The sequence below is a fragment of the Balaenoptera acutorostrata genome, chromosome 10, assembly GCF_949987535.1.
Source record: "Balaenoptera acutorostrata chromosome 10, mBalAcu1.1, whole genome shotgun sequence".
Lineage (NCBI taxonomy): Eukaryota > Metazoa > Chordata > Mammalia > Artiodactyla > Balaenopteridae > Balaenoptera > Balaenoptera acutorostrata.
Genome location: NC_080073.1, coordinates 84,006,408 through 84,027,590, shown reverse-complemented (window position 1 = coordinate 84,027,590; position 21,183 = coordinate 84,006,408). Strand labels below are relative to the sequence as shown.

Genomic DNA, 21,183 nt, shown 5'->3' with positions numbered 1-21,183 from the left:
CAGCACGGACTAATCAGGGCCAGCCTCGGTGAGGCTTTGTCTCCCCACCACCTCGCGGGGCTCGTTCTCCCGCCTCCCGGCCCCAGCGCACGCGCGCCCCGCCCTGCCCGCCTTTCCTCCCGCGCCCTCCCCTCTCCTTTCTCCCTCTCAGAACCTTCCTGCCGCCGAGTTCGGACCTCGCTGCTCCAGCCTCCGGGCCCCGTCCCATCCTTCCAGCCTGCGACCAGCAGCAGAGAAAAACTAATTACATATCATTTTCTTGCCCCGTACACACTTGTGAGGCGAGCAAAAAGATTACAATAAATTTTAAAAATGAGGGAAATCGTGCACATCCAGGCCGGTCAGTGTGGCAATCAGATCGGTGCCAAGGTAAGGATTTTTAACCTCTTTTGACTATATTTATTTTTGAGAAGAAAAAAATCCAGGTAAATTATGACGAATGGCTCTGGGACATTCGCATCCTCCATTCTTAGTCAGGCTTTGCCCCTTAAAAGTTGTATGTATATATAATACACGTTTGTATTATGCAAAGCTGGGATTTGCTTTTGAAAAATGGGGAATTTTTCTTGGCAGGCTCATTTTGGGGAAGCTGTTAAAAGCACCCTTCAGGTTTAGGGGGCGGGAAAACCGAGTTTCTGTAAAATTTTACTTAAAAAGGGCATCTGCTAACGGTCCGAGGACCCGGGAGCGAGGGAGATGCGGAAACGGCCCGAGACAAAGCGAGATGAGGTTTTCCCCATGTGCATCCCCCTTGGCGGGGCTTCGGAGGGCTAAGCCGGAGGGGGAAGGGGCGAGGCTGGCGGGCAGCTGCAGAGAGGTCAGATCCAAATGTGGGGGACACGATGCGCCAGGGTGGGCTGCACTACGCGATATCCTTTACAAAAGATCAGGTGTCTCCGGGCACCCGCGATCCCCAAGGGGCGGTCCCCCAGTTTTTCGTGCATGGAAGGCTAATATGTGCTGGACTAATTTCAGTTTCTTTCATTTGCCCTTAACCGAGACCCTTTTAGGGCGTGAACAGATATGGAGAAAGAGCGAGGGGAAAGGGGGAGTGCTTTCTTTAAAAGGGCTCCTCAGGGCCAAAGAGTAGGACAAAGGAAGAAAAACCTCATTTAAAGCAAGGGGGTTAAAATTAAAAGCTAAAGAAGAAATAAAATTCCGAGGCCAAGGGGGAGGTTTTTTTTTTTTTCCTTTGCGCGCGGTTACAGTGTAGCGGGGGAGGGGCGGGGAGGAAGCGCGGCTGCTACGTTAGAGCAGAAGGGCGGGACCCTGGCGCGCTGGGACAATGCGGCCGGGCCAGCCGGCTGGGGGCGCGCGAGCCCGAGCCAAGTCCCGCCCTTACCGCGCGGAATTCGCGCTTCGGCCCCGCCCACGCGCGGCGCCTCCCTTTGTCGGCGGCTCGGCGCGCGCCTGCGCCGCGGTCACGTGCCAGGCGGGGTGGGCGCCTGCGGCAGTGGCTCCTTTCTCCGGCCCCCAGCTCTTTGTGCCCTGCGAAGGGGGGGCGGGGAGGTGCGCTTCTCCGAGCAAGTCGGCCGCCTCCATGTACCAACCTCGGTGCCTGCGATCGCCGGGACCTTCCACAGCATCTCACATCCCAAGCAGTGAAAGCTGCAGTTTTCCCGCGTGTGCAGGTGTTTAGGCGAAGGGTGTGGTAGGCAGAAGGAATGCCAGGCCCTAGGGGAGGGCCCGCCACAGGCGTATCTGGAATTAAAATGGCGGTAGAGGGCGTATAATTGGCTGGAACCTGAGCTGTTGAGGACCCATTGCTCTCCCCCGGCAGTTCTGGGAGGTGATCAGTGATGAACATGGCATCGACCCCACCGGCACCTATCATGGGGATAGCGACCTGCAGCTGGACCGCATCTCCGTGTACTACAATGAAGCCACAGGTGAGGGCAGGAGGCCGTGAATCACGGGTCCCATCACTCCCACTTTGCTGGGGTCTCTGCCTCCCTGGGAAACCCTTTATCCCCTTTGAATGAATCCATTCTCTCCCTTTGGAGGCCTTTCATTTCCCCCATCGGGGCTCAAAAGCGGCTCTGCTGCCACCTGGTGGCAGTGCCTGGAATCACTAGTTTGGGTCCCCGGCTGCCTCCCAGCCCCCAAATATTTACCTTTATGTCTGTCAGTTTTTACAATGCTACGTTATTCTCTGTAGGTGGCAAATATGTTCCTCGTGCTATCTTGGTGGATCTAGAGCCTGGGACCATGGACTCTGTTCGCTCAGGGCCTTTTGGTCAGATCTTCAGACCAGACAACTTTGTTTTTGGTGAGTTACACACACAATAGTAGATACTTATTCAAGTTATTTGGGTGCAGCAAGAGTTAGGAAATGATTGTACTGAAGAACTTATACAGGGCTGTGTTTTGAAATCTAACGGAGGATGGAGGTAGTGACTGCTTTAAATAGTAAATTGGGGGGGCGACAGGTGTATCACAGGAGAGGGAGAGAAGATACATCCACTGGCATTACTCCAAAAGTTGAAAGGTAGAAATGTGGCCATGTATCTTCCACACTTTACTAACCAAGCTTGCCTTCTGACCCCATTGCAGGTCAGTCTGGGGCAGGCAACAACTGGGCCAAGGGCCACTATACAGAGGGGGCCGAGCTGGTTGACTCGGTCCTGGATGTGGTTCGGAAGGAGGCTGAGAGCTGTGACTGCCTGCAGGGCTTCCAGCTGACCCACTCACTGGGCGGGGGCACCGGCTCTGGAATGGGCACCTTGCTCATCAGCAAGATCCGTGAAGAGTATCCTGACCGCATCATGAACACCTTCAGTGTGGTGCCCTCACCCAAAGTGTCCGACACTGTGGTTGAGCCCTACAATGCCACCCTCTCCGTCCATCAGCTGGTGGAGAACACTGATGAGACCTACTGCATTGACAACGAGGCCCTTTACGACATCTGCTTCCGCACCCTCAAGCTGACCACGCCAACCTACGGGGACCTGAACCACCTCGTCTCGGCCACCATGAGTGGTGTCACCACCTGCCTCCGCTTCCCTGGCCAGCTCAATGCTGACCTCCGCAAGCTGGCAGTCAACATGGTGCCCTTCCCACGTCTCCACTTTTTCATGCCTGGCTTTGCCCCTCTAACCAGCCGTGGAAGCCAGCAGTATCGGGCCCTCACTGTGCCGGAGCTCACCCAGCAGGTCTTCGATGCCAAGAACATGATGGCTGCCTGTGACCCCCGCCATGGCCGGTACCTCACCGTGGCTGCTGTCTTCCGTGGGCGGATGTCCATGAAGGAGGTGGATGAGCAGATGCTCAACGTGCAGAACAAGAACAGCAGCTACTTCGTGGAATGGATCCCCAACAATGTCAAGACGGCTGTCTGCGACATCCCACCCCGTGGCCTCAAGATGGCGGTCACCTTCATTGGAAACAGCACAGCCATCCAGGAGCTGTTCAAGCGCATCTCAGAGCAGTTCACTGCCATGTTCCGCCGGAAGGCCTTTCTCCACTGGTACACAGGTGAGGGCATGGACGAGATGGAGTTCACCGAGGCTGAGAGCAACATGAATGACCTCGTCTCCGAGTACCAGCAGTACCAGGATGCCACCGCAGAAGAGGAGGAGGATTTCGGTGAGGAGGCCGAAGAGGAGGCCTAAGGCCGAGTCCCCATCACCTCAGGCTTCTCAGTCCCCTCCGCCTTCTTCCTCAACCGCCCCTTTCCTCTCCCTCAGAATTTGCGTTTTCTGCCTCTGTCTTTTTTTTTCTTTTTTGGGGGGGGGGTTCTAGAACAGTGCCTGGCACATAACAGGCGCTCAATAAATATCTGTTGTTTGTTGAATGTCTCCTCTCTCTTTCCACTCTGGGGAACCTAGATTTCTGCCATTCTGGGTAACCCTGTATTTCCTTCTGGTGCCCACTCCTCCCATCTGTCCAGTTAACATTTCCCTCTCTGTTTTCAAGATAAACTCTCAAGAAGCTGGGTCTCATCAAATCCCATTCAGAACCATGTGCTGATAACCCGGATAGATGACCACCATCCTAGGCCCATGTGGTAGCCCAGGGGAAAGGAAACCAAGCAGCAGGTAGAAGTCCCTACCGGGAAGGGGTGGGGTTTTGGAGAGGGGCATCCAGGCTACTGAAGTCCTAGTTTCCAGGTATCTCTCTGCTCCTCTCTCAGCTTCTGGGGAGGTGTTAACAGTATTATTTCCATTTTCAGTCTCCCTCCAAGCTCTGTCCTGGGCTTCTTCCCTCTTCCACTTTACCTCCTTCATAATGTTGGATTCCTTCCTTTCCCCTGGTCAGAAAAGGGGATCAAGAGGAGCAAGAGAGACTAGTCTCTAAGCCTCCAGAAAGCCCCTCCCCAGCCCTGCCTTTCTTACAGAAAAAAATGACTATCAGCCCTTCTGTACCTATATGGAAAGCTATGTGCTACCTACCCCCTAAATGTCATTCCCCAGAGAGGGGACAGGACACCCTCCATCTTTTGGCAACACCTCATCTCTTACTTTTGCTACTGCCTTCCCGCCTACCCTTGGTTTTGTCCTATTCTACACTTCAGATTTCTATTGTGTTGAACTTGCTGCTTTTTTTCATATTGAAAAGATGACATTGCCCCAAGAGCCAAAAATAAACGGGAACTGAAAAAAAAAGTTGCGAGATGTGTGCTCATTCAGGGAAAGATCGCTGGTGGAGGCATGGGGCTCAAGTTCAGTTATATAATATATTCTACTTCCCATAAACTGATGAGAAGAATATCCTTACACCTTAATCCCTGGTACCCACCACCTGTACCTGTCTTAGTAACTGGGGTAGGTATAGGCTCAGATGCAAGATCTAGGGACAGAAAAGGGAACTGAGATGAATGTCACATGGTTGCAAGATCAGCATCCCCTTGAACAATCCTGCCCAGATGTACTGAACCAGAATGGGTTGGACCCCAGCAGTCTGTTTTTAACAGTGCTCCAGAAGAATCCCGAATGCAGACTGCATCCAGGGTTCCTTTCTGTTATGGGTAACGCTGATGTCTGTAATCCTGTGGATTTTCTCAGCCTAAGGCAAAAAATCACTAGTGAGGGATGTCACACCATGGTCCCATTCTAAACTATGTTCCATCTAATACCTCATGCTTCAAAGAGCACAATGTAATAGTCTCAAAGCTGCCCTGGAAATTTAACAAATGTAACAATTTCCCTTGGCCGTATTTTCAGTAATTCTAGGGACTAATGCAATTATTGATATTGCTTCCACTTCAGCATGCTTTGCTGACTATAAGGAACTTCAGGGTTGGGAGGGGGATTAATTCTATAACAACATACAAGTAACTACTGCCTCTCTCCCATTGTAAAAAGCCTATTGAATGCAAAGGCGAAAGCTACATTCTAGCATTCATTTTGAATTAGTTCTGCTGTATTAACTGTTCATAAGTATCAGTACTTATTAATAGCAATTTATTTGACAAAGTTGAGAACCTACAGACCACCCCTCAAGGCTTGGTCAAGGAAGAATTCTGGACAACAGGCTCAGACAGTAGATTAAGTTAAATAAGTTGGGGGTGGGATCATCAGAAGGCTGGCATGGGACCCCTGCGGGACTGGCAGTCTGCAGTACGGGGCTGGAAAAGGGAGCAACCCTTCCCTTCCAAGGCAAGGGACAGGCTATTTGGCAAGGAGAGACAAGCGGTGGAACTCCGCTGTCAAACGATGTGCTTGGGGAGCCAGCTGAAGTGCATGCAGTATTGGGACCATTCAGGCAACTTGAGTTATGAGGCTTGGCATCGCGAAGGTCGAGGGCTCAGGCTGTTCTCAGAGGCTTGTGGTTCACCTGGCAAAAGACAACAGTGATGACTATGGGAGCCAGGTGCCCTGCTCTCCCAGGCTCCCATCTGGATGAACAGGCTGCAGGGAGGACGCATACTTCCGTGAGTATTCTAGTTTTTTCTGGTACCCGACCTCACCCCCTTTGCCAAGCGGTCATTTGGATTCTTGTATAATAATGAATTACTTACTGCAAAGGGGTGAAGGGAGCCAGATCCCTGCTTGCACAGGCCCTCCTTAGCTCCCAATTATCCACTACAGACCTCAAGGAGACTCCAATGAACCCAGCTCGAAGGTAACTGATTTAGTCTGGTGCTTTTATTTATATATGCATTTTTTATTTAACACACTCTTTGTTTTGTTTTTGTTGTTGTTTTGGCTGTGCAGAATGCGGGATCTTAGTTCCCCGACCAGGGATCGAACCCACACCCCCTGCATTGGGAACGTGGAGTATTAACTACTGGACTGCCAGCGAAGTCCTTTAACACGCTTATATAGTACTTACTACATGCTAGGCACTGTTCTAAACACTGCAAATATCTACTCATTTAATCCCCTTAACAATTCAACAGGGTAGTTACTTTTATTAACCCAGTTTTAAGGTGAAGAAACAGGTGCAGAGAAGATTAACTTTTCCAAGGTCACAGCATGCATTGGGGCCACGATTCACACCAAAACAGTCTGGCTCTAGGTCCTACTCTCTGATCTCTACCATAATCTACAGGTGAATAAACAGGCACCAAGAAAAGCAGTGATATGCCTTGGAATTAATTGTCAACAGGCTGCAGCTAGTTCCTTCTACTAGTGGGGTGACCAAGAGCACAGGCTCCAGAGATAGCTGGCCTGGGTTTGAAGCCCAGCTTCACCAGCTGTATGACATGGGCTAAACTGGAAGTTCAGTTTCTTTACTTTGTAAAACCCTACATACCCCAAAGGAAGTTTGATTTTAAAAAAATTTTAAACCATTTGTGTAGAAGCTTAGCACTGTGTCTGGCACACAGAAAGCAATTAATAAACGTCAGCGGCCCCCAGGCCTCCTGGGTGCTGGCCCCATGCTAGGCCCGCTGCATCACATGCCATAAGAACCTGGCGATTCGGCTCCACAGCCCCCGCCCTAGAAACCCTCACCTGGGAGATGCTGATGCCTGTGAGTCTCTCCACGCTCTCCGGCAGGCGGCTCAGGATGTCCAGCACTTCCCCGGTCACTTTGGCCGCCCCCATGGCCCCACTTCCACTGGACACCAGTGTGATCTTATTGGCCGAGGTCAAGGGACCACTGATCTCCTCTGCCACCTGGTAGGTAAGATGCCCACTCAGCACCTGCAGTCTGACCACACCCATCCTAAGACTCCTTACTCTGGGTTTTAAGATCCCTGTCCTTCACTTTTGTGAGGATCACCCTCCCTCACTCTGGTCACTGGCTTGTAATTCTCACCCCGAATTTATGGCCCCTAGCCTGGTTCTCTCCCAGCCCCTCATTTCCCCCACCCCTCATTCCCTCTTCCTGTCCCTCCGCTGCTTTTGTCCACACGACCCCCAGACCTGGGGCAGCTTCTCCAGCAGCATGTCCAACTGAGCAGCCTCCTGGTACAGCTGGAATGCCTCTGCCTTCTTGGCCATCTGCTCAGCCTCGGCCCGAGCTCGGGCCCCTACGGCAAAGGCCTCGGCTTCCCCACGCATCTGAGGAGGGTACAGGACGCCTGGGGTACTGATGGCGGTAGTTAAGGACAAGAAATCCCAGCACAATCCCAGCACAATCCCACTCCCTCCACAAGCCGGCAAGAGCCACCTGCTGACTCACCCGCACAGACTCGGCTTCTGCCTCTGCCTGCATGATCAGCTGGGACCTGGGCAGACAAGGGAGTGGAGGGAGGAGCTGAGGAAGAGCCCTCGCTCTGAGAGAAAGACTCCACAGGAGGAGTACGGGTAAAGAAGGCCTCAGCAATTCGCCTGGGGGCGCCCAGGTGGTGAAGGAGCCGCAGGGGGCCAGGAAGGGGTGTTTACTTCTCTGCCGCTGCTAGGCGCTCCAGCTTGTAGCGCTCGGCTTCCGCCGGCTTCCGCACGCGGGCCTCCAGCTCCTTCTCCCGGCGGGCGATCTCCTGCTCCTGCACTGCCACCTGCTGGGCCCGCTCCACCACCTGCACCTGGACCCGCTGCTCCTCGATCTGCTGCTTCGTCTTGGCCACCTGGGAAGGAGGGATGCTCAGAGTCAGAGCTGAAGAGCAAGCGGCCAGGAAGCAGGCAGGGAAGCTAGGGCCGGGGCTCCAGGGCGGGATATAAAAATAGAGCAGGGGGACTTCCCTGGTGGCGCAGTGGTTAAGAATCCGCCTGCCAATGCAGGGGACACGGGTTTGAGCCCTGGTCTGGGAAGATCCTACGTGCCTTGGCCACAACTACTGTAGCCCTCGCACCTACAGCCCGTGCTCCGCAACAAGAGAAGCCACCGCAATGAGAAGCCCGTGCACCGCAACGAAGAGTAGCCCCCACTCGCCGCAACTAGGGAAAGCCTGCACGCAGCAACGAAGACCCAGTGCAGCCAAAAATAAATAAATTACTTACTTAAAAAAAAAAAGACTTGATATTGTGTCAATTCAAAAAAATTAAAAAAAAAAAAAAGAGCGGGCACATGAAGGCGGTCCCAGTGGGTTCAGCCTGCCCAAGGGAGTCCATTTCCCGTACAGATCCAAGGCATGGCCTGGGGGGCGAGGGGGGGTGGCCTGATCTTCCCTATCAGAGCCAATAGCAACGGTTAGGGCTGTTCCCCACGTAGTCTCAGCTTCAGGGCTGGATAGGGCTGGAACCCAGCCGCTGTTCTCCCTCAGGCCAGGTGAAGTATCCCTCCACTGAACTCCTATCACCTTGTTTCTCCACCAAGTCTCCCTCTAGAGTATGAACACGTGGTGGGCACTGAGTGCATGGTGGCCATCCTCCACCTCCAGTCACGCTCAAATCCATGCACTTCTCTCCATCTGTGTGGCGGTTACCTTAGTGCAAGCCACTGTCAACTAACTCCTGAAAAGTTCTCTCACCAACTTTTTTTTTTTTCTTTCTCTCACCAACTATCTTTTTGGGGGCTGTGTGTGTGTCATTTTTATCTTTTGTATGTGGTTCAAATTTTTAAAAAAAGTAAACAGTGATAAGCAAGGCTTCCTCCCACCTATTTCTCAAGCCACCTGGTTGGTTCACTTCCCCTGAAACAACCACCATGACCAGCTTGTCGTGTATCCTTCCCAGTATACTGTAAGCAACTACAGGAACATGTATACATAGACTTTCTCTTACTTAGGCAGATTTCATTTTCTTATCCCTTGCAGAGTAGAGGGATCAGAAGGCTCTTGCCAAGATGTCAGTGAGGAGAGGTTCGGGGGAGGAACACACTTTTTGCTTCATTGCTCTGGCTCAGATGTGCACCATCTTCCCTGTGGGGCTCATCAACACAAGAGATGGTGCCCCTGCCTTTACAGTGAACACCCATCTGTTCACTCCAGAGGAAGGGTGCTTCTGGATGTGGCACCCTGTACTGTCTTTGACCCTAAAAGTTCAAACCTGTTCCAAACTGGACTAGTTGCTCTTGGCCCCCATGTGAAGCATCACGGTGTTCCTGTGTTGGAGCCTACCCACCCCTCCTTCTCTCTCTTCTTCAGACTCAACCTCCGGCAGCTCCCTCAGAAAGAGTATGTGGAGGACTTCCCTGGTGGCACAGTGGTTAAGAATCCACCTGCCAATGCAGGGGACACAGGTTCGATCCCTGGTCTGGGAAGATCCCACATGCTGCGGAGCAACTAAGCCCGTGCACCACAACTACTGAGCCTGTGCTCTAGAGCCCACGAGCCACAACTACTGAAGCCCGCGCGCCTAGGGCTCGTGCTCCACAACAAGAGAAGCCACCACAATGAGAAGCCCATGCACCGCAACGAAGAGTGGTCCCTGCTCACTGCAACTAGAGAAAGCCCGCGTGCAGCAATGAAGACCCAATGCAGCCAAAAATTAATTAGTTAATTAATTAAAAAAAAAAAGAAAGAGTTTGTGGGCAATAAGTTTTTTCAGATCTTGCTTCTCTGAGATTTTCACTCCACTCTTTTTTTTTTTAACTATATTCTCAATTTCTTTTTTTTAAAAAATAAATTTATTTATTTATTTATTTATTTTTGGCTGTGTTGGGTCTTCGTTTCTGTGCAAGGGCTTTCTCCAGTTGCGGCGAGCGGGGGCCACTCTTCATCGCGGTGCGTGGGCCTCTCACTGTCATGGCCTCTCCCGTTGCGGAGCACAGGCTCCAGACGCGCAGGCTCAGTAGTTGTGGCTCACGGGCCTAGCCGCTCCGCGGCATGTGGGATCTTCCCAGACCAGGGCACGAACCTGTGTCCCCTGCATTGGCAGGCGGATTCCTAACCACTGCGCCACCAGGGAAGCCCCACTCCACTCTTCTATTTGAATGACGATTAGGTTGAGTACAGGTTACTAGGTTGTTATTAATCTTCCACCAGATTTTTAAGGCATTGTTCCAGGGTCTTCTAGCTTCTTGAGAAATCTGAAGTCATTCTGATGCCTGACCCTTTGCTTGAGATCTGTTCATTCTCTCTGGAAGCTTTTAGTTCTTTTCTTTATTCTCAGTGTTCTGAAATTTCACAGTGATGTTCTTCAAGGTAGATGTTTTTCATTCACTGTTTTGGGCACTTGGTGGACCATTTCAATCCAGAAAGTCAGATAAACATGTTTGAATCTTTTCACTGATGATTTCCTTCTGATGTTTCCTTCTGTCTTGTTCTATTTTCTGGGAAATTTATTAGAATTTCTCTTCCACTGTGATTTTTTTTTTCAGTTCTTCCATCTTATTAATTTCTAAAAGCTTTTTGTTTTCTATGTCCTGATTTCCTAGATGTGAATTACTCTCTTATCACTGAGGATATTAACTTTTTTTTTAAGCTTTCTTCTCCCTGCGTAGTATGTATCCTTCAAATTGCTTTGCTCTGCTTGTGGTTTTGGCCTGTCTTCCATGCTGCAGGATCCCTCATATGTCAGGGATTCCTTGCTTGTCTGCTCACAGGGAGGAAGGTCTGAAACACTGAAGGGAAACTCTGGGTATGTGGGTGAGGCTCATTGGCTTTGAGCTTCAATCTAGGCTTACCTAGGCAGTTCATCTGCTGAGGAACCTCAGATTCAGGATCTTCAAGTCATTCATCTTGGATTGGTCATGTTCCCCAGAGCAGTCTTCTGATCTCTTCTTTGGAAGATGGGGGTTCTGAGAGCCATGTAGGGTGAGTGGTTAGGGGAAGTGGTCAGTATTCAGCATTCAATAGGCAGACAGTCTCTTCATGCCTGTTACTGGTTAAGTACTTAGGCCCTCACCTGTGCCTGGCTGGCCCCAGGTCATGTCCTCTGGTCTACTCTCATCAGATAATAAACCTCCAGAAGTCTACTGGGGCAGAGAAGGGAGCATTACCCAGAGGCAGGGAGCCAGAGCGCTCTGAGAAGTCACTTTTCACCTGTTTCTCCTTATTTCAACAGTCTTCATCACAGCTCCAGAGGCCCCTGGTGCTGCCAGCTCCTGAGCCTCAGATCATTTCATTGTTTTCTCCCCTGCAGCTTTGGGCTCAGCTGTCTCAGACCTCCTTGGTCAATTACCACGGCTTTCCAGCGTCCAAAATGATGCTATGGTTTCTGTTGCTTCTGTTCCTATTCTTTCCATCTATTTTTTTTTTAATCACCTTATGTGGATTTAGTGAGGTTTTAAGAGGGAGTGCTATTTGCTGCATTTATGCAATCCATCATCTTTGAAAAACCTTCTAACTCATCTCCCTGCTTCCTCTTTTTTTTTTAAAATTTATTTATTTAATTTATTTATTTTTGGCTGCGTTGGGTCTTCGTTGCTGTTCTAGTTGCAGCGAGCGGGGGCTATTCTTCATTGCAGTGCGCGGGCTTCTCATTGCGGTGGCTTCTCTTGTTGCGGAGCACGGGCTCTAGGTGCGCGGTCTTTAGTAGTTGTGGTTCGCGGGCTCTACAGCGCAGGCTCAGTAGTTGTGGCGCACGGACCTAGTTGCTCCACGACATGTGGGATCTTCCCGGACCAGAGCTCCAACCCGTGTGCCCTGTGTTGGCAGGCGGATTCTTAACCACTGCGCCACCAGGGAAGCCCCCTTCTCTTCTCTTTTGACAATCAATTCTCCACGTAACAGCTGTACTGATCCTTGTAAAAATGTAAATTAGACCAGAGCACCTCCCTGCTTAAAGTTCTCCAATAGCTTCCCATTGTGCTTTGAATCTTCTAAGTCTCCATCACGGCCACCCCAACCCTAGGAGACCTGGTCCCGCCTGCCTCTCCCTACTCACAGCACACCAGCCATACTGGATCAGAAACCTCCTTTCTGTTCCTGGGACACGCCGAGCTCTTTGCTACATCAGGGTCTTTGCATGTGCCAGTCCCCTGCCTAGTCACTTGCCACATATAGCTATTTAAATCAAAATAAAAAATTTAAAAATTCAGTTCCTCAGTCACACGAGCCACATTACAAGTGCTCAACGTCACAGCACAGATATAGAGCATTTCCATCATTTCAGAAAGTTCTATTTGAACAGCACTGGACTAGAATGTTCTTGGCCCACAACTCTTTACATCATTGGCTCTTTCTCATCTTCAGGGTTTATCTCATGTATCACTTCCTCACCGAAGCTTTCTCTAATCACCCCCGACCTAATAGAGTATCCCCCCAGTAAAGTACCACCCATGTATTTCCTTCATAACACTTCATGTAATTAGAGCCAGTGAAGGTTATTTGCTTATTAGTGGTTTCGTGTATTATAATGTAAAGCTCCATGAGGGCAGGAATCTTATTCTGTCTCATTCATACTTATATACTCACCTCCAAAACAATGCCTGGCACATAACAGGCATTTAACAGATACCTGTTGAGTAAATCCTTATTTCCCCAGCACCTAGCACAAAGCCTGGCTGGCACAAAATGAGGAACTAATAAAAGCTGAACAGAACCCAAACCAGCCCAGCCCTTTGATGTGCAGACAAGGAGAGCCATGTTGAGAAGAAGATTAAGGACCTTATCCTTGGGTGGGTTAAGTCCCACCCAAGCTGGTGGTTTCCACTATGTTAATGCTTCTCAAACTCCAATGTGTATCAATACATGAATCACCTAGGGATTTTGTTAAAATACAGATTCTGACTTGGTCAGCTGGGCTGGAGCCTCAGATTTTGTATTTCTAACAAGCTCCCCAGGGATACTGATGTTGCTGGGAGGCAGACCACGCTTTGAGTAGCAAAGTACTATGCCACACTCAGGTACCTGTCAAGCCATCCAGGGATTTAACATCATAACTAAAGATGTGTTGCATTTCATAATTTCACCCTGTACCAACTCTTGGCAAAAATGAATTTCATAATATTGCTACCCTTTGGGTAAAGGTCTCAGAGTACAGTTGATTCTCGTTATTTATGGTAGTTCTGTTTTATAAAGTAGCCATAAACACTGAATTAACAGAACACTTATTTTGTTCCTAAGGGAAATACAGGTTTAGGTTCCTGTGAGCCTCTGGTCATAACAGATAAACAGATCAATATATATCCTTTTTTTTGGCCGAGATGTGCAGCATGTGGGATCTTAGTTCCCCGACCAGGGATCGAACCCGCACCACCTGCACTGGAAGCACGGAGTCTTAACCACTGGACCGCCCGGGAAATCCTATATATCCTTGTTTTATGTGTTTCTGCTTAAAGACACCATATGTAACATATCTGTTGATTCATTAACAACGAACTCATGGCCAGCAGCACTGTAACTCATACCTAAAAGAAGCTTATCTAACACACATATCTTCTCCATCAGGCACATCACAGCCTTCTTGCACTTAGGAACACCAGACAGCACTTCAGCACTACATTTGGGGACATTTTAAACTGTGAAATCACCAAAAAAAAGCACAAAAGTGCAAAAAATGTGGCAGTGAATATACTATGAAAATGACACTGTTTACAGTATGAGCCGAAACAAGAAGGCAGAACATCTTCTTGTTCAACCTCAACTGGGAGGCACATATCAGGCAACTCAAAGTTTTCTCCACTCTGCGCATGTTTGCAAATGGTCATCAGTACAAAAAATACTGGTTCTGAGATAACCAATAAATTTTAGTGATGAGGCAAATTCTCAAATATGGGATCCACAAACGATGAGGATCGACTACACCTCCCTGCATTTTCAAGGGCCCCCATGTCTCATTTTGTGGGATTCAAAGCCCAAGTACACGTTTTCCTTCCTCACGCACTTCTGTGATCACCAGGGCTGCTGTGGGCCCACGGAGTACCCCTGTGCAAATTAGAAAAAGGCACCCCTTCCTCTGGGTGGATGCAGACCCATTCACCCAGGCCCGATGTGGAGCATGGTTGGACCTTAGCTCTGGTTCACCCCCTCATCCAGGTGCCCTGGCACAGGGCACAACCTGCCCCAAGCCCGTGATCAGCCCTATCGAGCGCATCCTTTCTAGGCCTTTTCTTTGCTTTTCAGCTGAAACGTTTAGGTCTTTTAAATCTTCCTCATAAGGAGGAGTGGGGTCAGAAATGGAGGGCCAGAATAAGGGGATCAGAGTTAGAATATGAGAGAGAGTGGTGGCCTGAGAAGAACGGGGAGGGAGTGAAGTCCAGCCTGGCCACCGGGCCAGCATGGGGGCTCTGACCTGAAGCTGATAGGCCAGGTCAGCCTGTGCTCGGCGGGTGTTGACCTCAATGTCATATGCAGCCTTCTTGAGCTCGTAGTCCCTCTGCGCCTTGGCCATCTCGATCTCACTCAGGTACTGAGCAGACACCTTTTCCTGCTTGGCTTTGGCCTCCTGTCCATGCAGGCAGGGAGTCAGAGTAGGGAGGGGAAGGCCCCAGGGGGAGAGCCTGCTCTCCACCAAGCTCCTCTGTCTTCACCCCAGGCCCGGCCTCATTTATATCTTCTGCCAACCCTGCTCCACCAGCCCCCATGCCATCCCCTCTTCCACCAGGTGCACAATAAGCCCACGGTGACCAAGCAACCCCCAGATCTCTCACCCGGATCCCAGCGTCTCTCTTGGCCTCCGCTTCCCCAATCCGAGCATCTTTTTGGACTTGAGCTGTTCGAGCCTTCCCCAAGGAGTGCAAATAGTCCTGTGGGAGAGTTGCAGATATCACAGTCCTCGGGAAGGTTTAACAGATGGGAGCAGGAAAGCGGGGAGAAGCAACTGCCTAGGTTTACCTGATCGTCGTGAATGTCCTTCAGGGTGTAGCTGACCACGCTGATGCCCATGTTGACCAGGTCTGAGGAGGCCACTTTGAAAACCTGCTCTGAGAATTTCTGCCTGTCCTTATAGATTTCCTAGGATAACACGGTGGAGGGAAGAAGGAACGTAAGCTCTCAGATCCTCTGACCACTGTCTCCTACAGACTAGCTCGGTCCTTAGGCCCCTCTCACTCTGGCATCCCTTCCAGATCTTTCCCTGCCCTCAGGCCCACCTCCACAGTCATGTGGGCCATGATAGCCCTCTGGTGGCCCTCCAGCGTCTCCAGTGCGATGTGGGCAATCTCAGCCTCCGTCTTGCCCAGGAACATCTGGCAGGCAGCTGCCAACATTTCCTTGTTCTGGCCCTGAATTTTCACCTGTAGCCAGAATAGGATTAGGGAGGGTGTGGTGAAGGTCTCATGAAGACAGGGAGGAAGCAGGGAGAGTCAAGTGCCTTGGGGATCCCTGGAGAAGCTGAGACTAGCAGAGAAATTTCTCCATAGGCAGAGGTAGGGAAGGCCATGGTCAGAAGATTCTTAATGTCTGGGGACAGAGAAGGTGATGGGGGAGTGGACTTTGGGGGAAAGGCTCTGAAAGCCTCACCTGGGCAATGCCAGTGACTGAGATGGGGACCCCATGGCGAGTGTAAACCTTTTCACTCTTGACATTGAGGGTCAGTGTGTTGAGAGAGATCCTAGGGGAAAAAGAAGGGGTGGACAGTGTGAAAAGGAGAAAAGAGAGAAAAGGGGGGTTCCCTTTCCCTAGCTCTCTTGTTACCTACCTTTGGATTTGCTGGATGCAGGGCAGGACAAAGACACGTCCTCCAGCCACCATGACTGGGGGGCTCCGGCAGAAACCTGCACGGTGAGGAGGCAATGAGCTGTGGTGGCCGGTGGCCACGGTGGAGCTGGAATGTGGACGACAACTGGGGAAGGGAGGGGGGAGCAATCCCCACGAAGAAATCTGGGCGCTGGCAGGAGCGGTGGGCAGTGTAGGCCTTGGAAGCATAGCGGCAGGGAATCACCACAAGTGGGTGGCTTGCAGCCATGGGGGTGGGGTGGGCAGAAGGTCTGGTGCTGGGGAGCTGGTGGGGAGAGGGGGAAGAGACCTCTGCGGGGACTTGGGGGTCACTGGCTGAGCAGAGAACAATACTTACCGGAGACCACCATGGCCTCGTTTGGGCCACAGGTGAAAAACATGGCTCAGGCTGGAGCTGGAGGAGGAGGAGAGAAAGCCTTTGCTGATAGCAAGGGGCACTGTGGAGTCCACAGGAGTGAACCCTTTCGCTTTCCTGTCAGTCCCGCCCCGCCTGCAGACAACGCGGCCCAGTCCCTTCCGCGCCCACGGATCCGCTAAGGCTTTACCCTGTGAAATTTCGCAGTCACCCAGCGACTCCCAGCCCCTTGCCGCGCCCCACCTTCAGTGACGACGGTTTCCCCCTTATCTGATAAAGCTCTCCCGGACCTTGGAGACCCCCAGACCCCTGCGCCACCGTCTCTGCTCCTCCACAGCCCGACTCCATCTCCCCACCCCACCCCCACCTACCTTCCCGGACGCGGGCAGCGGCCTGGCCGGGGTCCGGGGCAGTGTTGGGACGCGCAGGGGACCTGTGAGCCGAGCAGGGGCCGCTCGCGCACAGCCTGCCTGGGAGCTGGGCCCGCGCTGGCGCCCTTGCCCCCCACCAGGCCGCACCCTGTCGCTGCGGCAGACGCGACCCCGCCCCCGCGGCGGACCAACAGCCCCCCCCCTCGGCCCGCCCCTTTCCCAGCAGGCCGCGCTCCGGTCCGCAGCCCGCCCGAGCCCCGGCTCACCCGGGCTGCCGAGCCAGCCCGGGGTCGGGTGGAGCGGCCCCCAATTCGCCGCCCTTCCGGGTTCCGGAGCCCCGCCCAGACCGCTCCACGCCCCGCCCTACGGGACGTGACCTCAGCGGGTCTGGCACCCCGGGGCAAGGGAGATTGACTCACCTCGGATTTGCCCCTCGAGAACAAACTGGGAAAATCGCAGACTGGGCAACGTACGACAGCATCCGATTACCGGATGCTGGGTTCCGTGACTCGGGAAAAAGGGGCTCAGGGGCCCGGGGAGGAGCGCCCGCTGGTGACTTGGCCGCGGCTCTTCCGGCCGGGCCCAGGCGCTTGAAGGCCATGAGGAATGGGGGACTATGGCTTGCAAAGAGACACTCACATGACTGCTGACGGTAAATCAAGTTTATTTGTGTTCACAGAACATACCTGGCGACCGCATAGCCGCCCCCTGACAGCCCACCGACCCCGCAGCCACCCCTTGGGGGCAACTTCGAGGAGATCGAAGGCCAAGGACCTTATTCTCAACGGTCCACCGAAGCCTCACACAGTAGACCCGCGAGTTGAGATGCTGGAGGGCTGAGTATGTCACCCGCTAAACCTACTACGACCCACCACCGTCCTTGACTCCCAGCCCGGGCGCCTTCTCGGACCCGGGTTTCCTCCATCCCTCTTCCCAGCCTCGCTCAGTTCTGGGCGCCGGCCTCCACCAATCCCCCAGAGCCCAATAAATACCCAGAGATCTGCATTTGCAGCAAGGAGCACATCTCGCACTCCTGCATAAGTTAAAATAAATATTACATACACCCCTCCATCACCTAGGGGGACATACATAAATACATATAAATATTATTAGAAGCAATGAGAAATAACGACGCTCTCCTTCCCCACCCGGCCTAGCCCCGGCATGTCGGTGCCTGTCTCTCCCAGGCTCGGGCTGGCATCTCCGCTGTAGTGTTCTGAGTGCGAATTGCCTTGGGAGTCCCAGTTTGGGATACGCTCTCTCTCGCACCAGGTACACCCAGTGTTTCTTGGTTTTTCAGATTCTTCTGGGGGTGTAGGGAGTCCGGTTAGAAGGCGGCCGGGTGTTGCTGGAGAAAAGTGCTGAAGTCCAAAGCGTAGTCCGAGGGCTCCGAGGTCAGATTAAGGGGCTCGAGGACCGGGGGCGCAACGGTGGGCGCGGGGGACTGCGCGCTGGGGGTGTCCTCCGGGACCAGGGGTGTCGACACACCCTCTTCAGCCATCAGGATCTGGCAGAAGATGATGGTGAGCAGGAGAAAGAGCAGCCTTTTGGCAGGGTTCGGATCCTCGACTGGCAGCTGACGCCGGACCTGTGGGGAGATAACAAAGGCAACAGGTCAGGTCGGGGCCCCGGCGTCCGGCGGTTCACCCTGCTCTTCCCTCGGGCTGTCCACTTCGGCGACACTCACCACTCGTGGGTAGAGGACCCTACGGCTGCGCTTTCGGTGCCCGCGGGAGGCGCTGGGGCGCGCAGCGGGGGCCACCGCAGTCTCCGGGAGAGGGTCGAAGGTGAAGATCTCGGGACCGGAGCCCCGTTGGGGTCCCGGGCTGGTGGAGGGGACCGGTGTCGGAGCCCGCAGGACGGTCATGGTGGGGAGGGAGCTTCGAGAATGACACATTGTGCTCTGAGCTGAAGGACAAGTGGCCGCGCAGTCCTGCAGAGCTAGTTTTGTACCCCGAGAACTGGGCGGGCCCTTCTCAACTCCACCCGCTGCTGGGAGCGGTTGGCCGGTCGGCTGGAAATTCCGAAGTTTAAGCAAAGGAAGGGGGTGGAGACTTGGCCAGTGCAACCGTAGGCACCCAAGTGTGTGTCGTGAGTGTGTGAGTTGTGAGTGGAGGCGGGTAAAATTCCGGACTGCGGGCACATGTCGGGACATGTGGCAGCTGGAGAGGGGCTCACAGACAGTTTGAGAAGGTTCAGCCACAAGCCCCATCTCTGGAGAGGCAGGAAGGGTTACATAAGGAAGTCTGCCCATCCTACTACAATACTGACCCAGCAAAGTCAAGGAACCACAGTTACAGGTGCACATTCACAAGTTTGTAGGAACACAGAAAACATACAGCCTAGGAGGGAAGTCACTACAGAAATAGCCAAGATGCCTAAGAGAAGTGAACACACTAGCACACACAGACGGACACAACCCTGCCTGCTTTAGCGCACACACACACACACACACACACACACACACACACACACACCACATTGTAGAGGCGGAAAAATTTCTCCTTTCCTTCTAGTTTCTTTGGCTGGTCTAATAATTAGACATAGGACAGATTAACAGGAGAAAACAAATTTAATTGCGTACTTACAGGAGCCCACGAAGACTTGAGACTCAAACGCAGTCGGGCAATTGAGGCTTACATGCCATCTTGAGCTAAGGAATGGGAAAGAGGCCTGGGGCTTGAAGGGGAGGTGGGTAATTCACAGGAAGATGATAAAAGCTGATGTTTGCTAATTAGATGTTTGCCCTGCTAAGCAGGTAAGTCTTTCAGATGAAAGCTATCTCTGGGCCAGGCCCCATGCCTAAATTATTTAGGCAGTTGTCTGCGGGGGTCTTGATTTCCTTCAGCTCCAAATAATCCACATGCCAAAGTGGGACATTTTGGGGTGGCATATTCTGCTCCCCTTCAATATGCACATCACACACACACAGAACAAAGGTGCAGAGACTGCACAGGGGCAACCCAGCAATGTGCAGAAATGTTCATACATGGCTGGAGCAGAGGACCACAAAATACAAAGGTGAGAAGTTAGCAGCCATCTGGATTTAAGTTTATGTGAAGAACATTTAAACTGTGAGACATTATGCAAATGTTGTGGTAATGATAATTACACAAGAGAGAATTGACACATTTTCATAACTGCCTTAGAGAAAGCTGCTCATGGACACAGAATTTAACATCTTTTGAGCACTCAACAGGGCCAGACACCCTGTTAAAAGGTACTGTTGAGTACTGAGGTAGGTTTCAGCACGTATGCTGCTAAGTGAGCCAAGTGCTTTATCTAAAGCAAGCGCATCAGGTTCCAAGAAAATGGAAGACTAAGTATAAGGGGAACCCAATAGAGCTGCTGTTCCTGTCTGTCTAATCAATCACATGAGGCATCAGGGAAGAATGGCATTTGAGATGACCTTAAATGGTGGGTGGGATACCACAGAGTCAGATGTGGAAGATGACTGAGAAAGAGAATGGAATCAGCAAAGGCCTTGAGCTGGAAAAGTACAGGATGTGTTTGGGGAATCACAAGAAAAACAAATCTCAGGACAAGTTTCCCGTAATGGAGTAGTGTTGAAACCCAGCAGGACCCTGTGGGGCCCTCCTGGGTACCAAAGCCTTTCCATGTCCCCCCTAGACCTTCCCTGGGTTCCAAAGGACAGATTCAAACAGTTGCTGATTAGGGAAGGAAGGGAATGCAGAAACAGGAGGAGTAGTCAAGAAACAATAGTGCAGGACTTCCTTGGTGGTCCAGTGGTTAAGACTGAGCTTCTACTGCAGGGGGCGTGGGTTTGATCCTTAGTCCGGGCCAAAACTTTTTAAAAAAAGGAATGTTGCAGATAAAGCAGGGGCCTGGTTCCTCCTCAAGGGATATGCATAAAAATATATCTTTGAGTTCTTCTCCAGGAACTAAGGCCCTCACTCAATTGGAGGATGGTAACTTCAGGCTGAGTACAAGATTCCTGGAGCACCACCCTGTTACCTCACCACCAACCAATCAGAAGAAAGTCACACACCCTGCAGCCCACACCCCAAATTTTACCTATAGAATCTTTTCCCCAAAAAACTGCCAGGGAGTTTGGGGTTTTTTGAGCACAAGCCACCCATTCTCCTTGCTTGGCCCTGCAATAAACCTTTCTCCGACGTTTCAGTTTATTTGGCCTCACTGTGCATTGGGCACATGAACTTGTTCCATAACAGTATCTTCAAAATCTCATTTCTTCCTCTCCAAACTCATTTTTACCCCTCTTCTCCTCTTGTGCTGTGCTCCAGCCACCCAGGGCCTCCTCCTTTCAGTTCCCAGGACTTGCCAAGCTCTTTCTCACCTTAGGTCCTCTGCTTAAATTGCTCTGCCCTGGCACTTGCAGTTTTTGGCAACTTCTCATCCTCATCATAAACAGGAGGGAAGGGGGCAGGGCACAACCTTTAAAAGAATGACATAGCCCTTGAGGATCCAAATTTTGCCTTTAAAAACTCTTCCCTGAAAACCATCAGGGAGTTTGGGGTTTTTGAGCAAGAGCCACCTGTTCTTTTTGCTTGGCGCTTGCAATAAACCTTTCTCTGCCCCAAACCCAATGTTTCAGTTTGTTTGGCCTCACTGTGCATCAGGCACACAAATCTGGGTTCGACAACAGT

At 51.8% G+C, this 21,183-nt stretch overlaps 3 protein-coding genes across 4 annotated transcripts; 1 reads left to right on the top strand and 2 right to left on the bottom strand.

Annotated features, from left to right (window-relative positions):
- Nucleotides 1–129: 129 nt before the first annotated feature.
- Nucleotides 130–3,793, top strand: TUBB (tubulin beta class I). The gene is made up of 4 exons (XM_007198380.3): nt 130–369; nt 1,781–1,889; nt 2,159–2,269; nt 2,554–3,793. Exons 1-4 carry the CDS (start codon nt 313–315, stop codon nt 3,609–3,611), a joined length of 1,335 nt encoding a protein of 444 aa, XP_007198442.1. The 5' UTR covers nt 130–312; the 3' UTR covers nt 3,612–3,793.
- A 1,595-nt stretch (nt 3,794–5,388) lies between these two features.
- FLOT1 (flotillin 1) lies at nt 5,389–16,742 on the bottom strand. Of its 2 annotated transcripts, none has more exons than XM_007194004.2 (13): nt 16,556–16,742; nt 16,167–16,375; nt 15,792–15,867; nt 15,614–15,704; nt 15,244–15,387; nt 14,987–15,106; nt 14,803–14,898; nt 14,445–14,597; nt 7,773–7,954; nt 7,570–7,615; nt 7,311–7,448; nt 6,897–7,061; nt 5,389–5,775 (listed from the first exon to the last, which is right to left on the bottom strand). In XM_007194004.2, the coding sequence occupies exons 2-13, from the start codon at nt 16,207–16,209 to the stop codon at nt 5,746–5,748; spliced, it is 1,284 nt and encodes a 427-aa protein (XP_007194066.1). In that variant the 5' UTR covers nt 16,210–16,375; nt 16,556–16,742; the 3' UTR covers nt 5,389–5,745. The 2 variants fall into 2 exon arrangements, with proteins under 2 accessions (XP_007194066.1, XP_007194065.1); XM_007194003.2 differs by having other exon boundaries at nt 16,167–16,223.
- Nucleotides 16,743–17,202: 460 nt separating this feature from the next.
- Nucleotides 17,203–18,497, bottom strand: IER3 (immediate early response 3). Its single transcript, XM_007194002.3, has 2 exons — nt 18,243–18,497; nt 17,203–18,143 (listed from the first exon to the last, which is right to left on the bottom strand). The coding sequence occupies exons 1-2, from the start codon at nt 18,450–18,452 to the stop codon at nt 17,883–17,885; spliced, it is 471 nt and encodes a 156-aa protein (XP_007194064.2). The 5' UTR covers nt 18,453–18,497; the 3' UTR covers nt 17,203–17,882.
- Between the last annotated feature and the right edge of the window lie 2,686 nt (nt 18,498–21,183).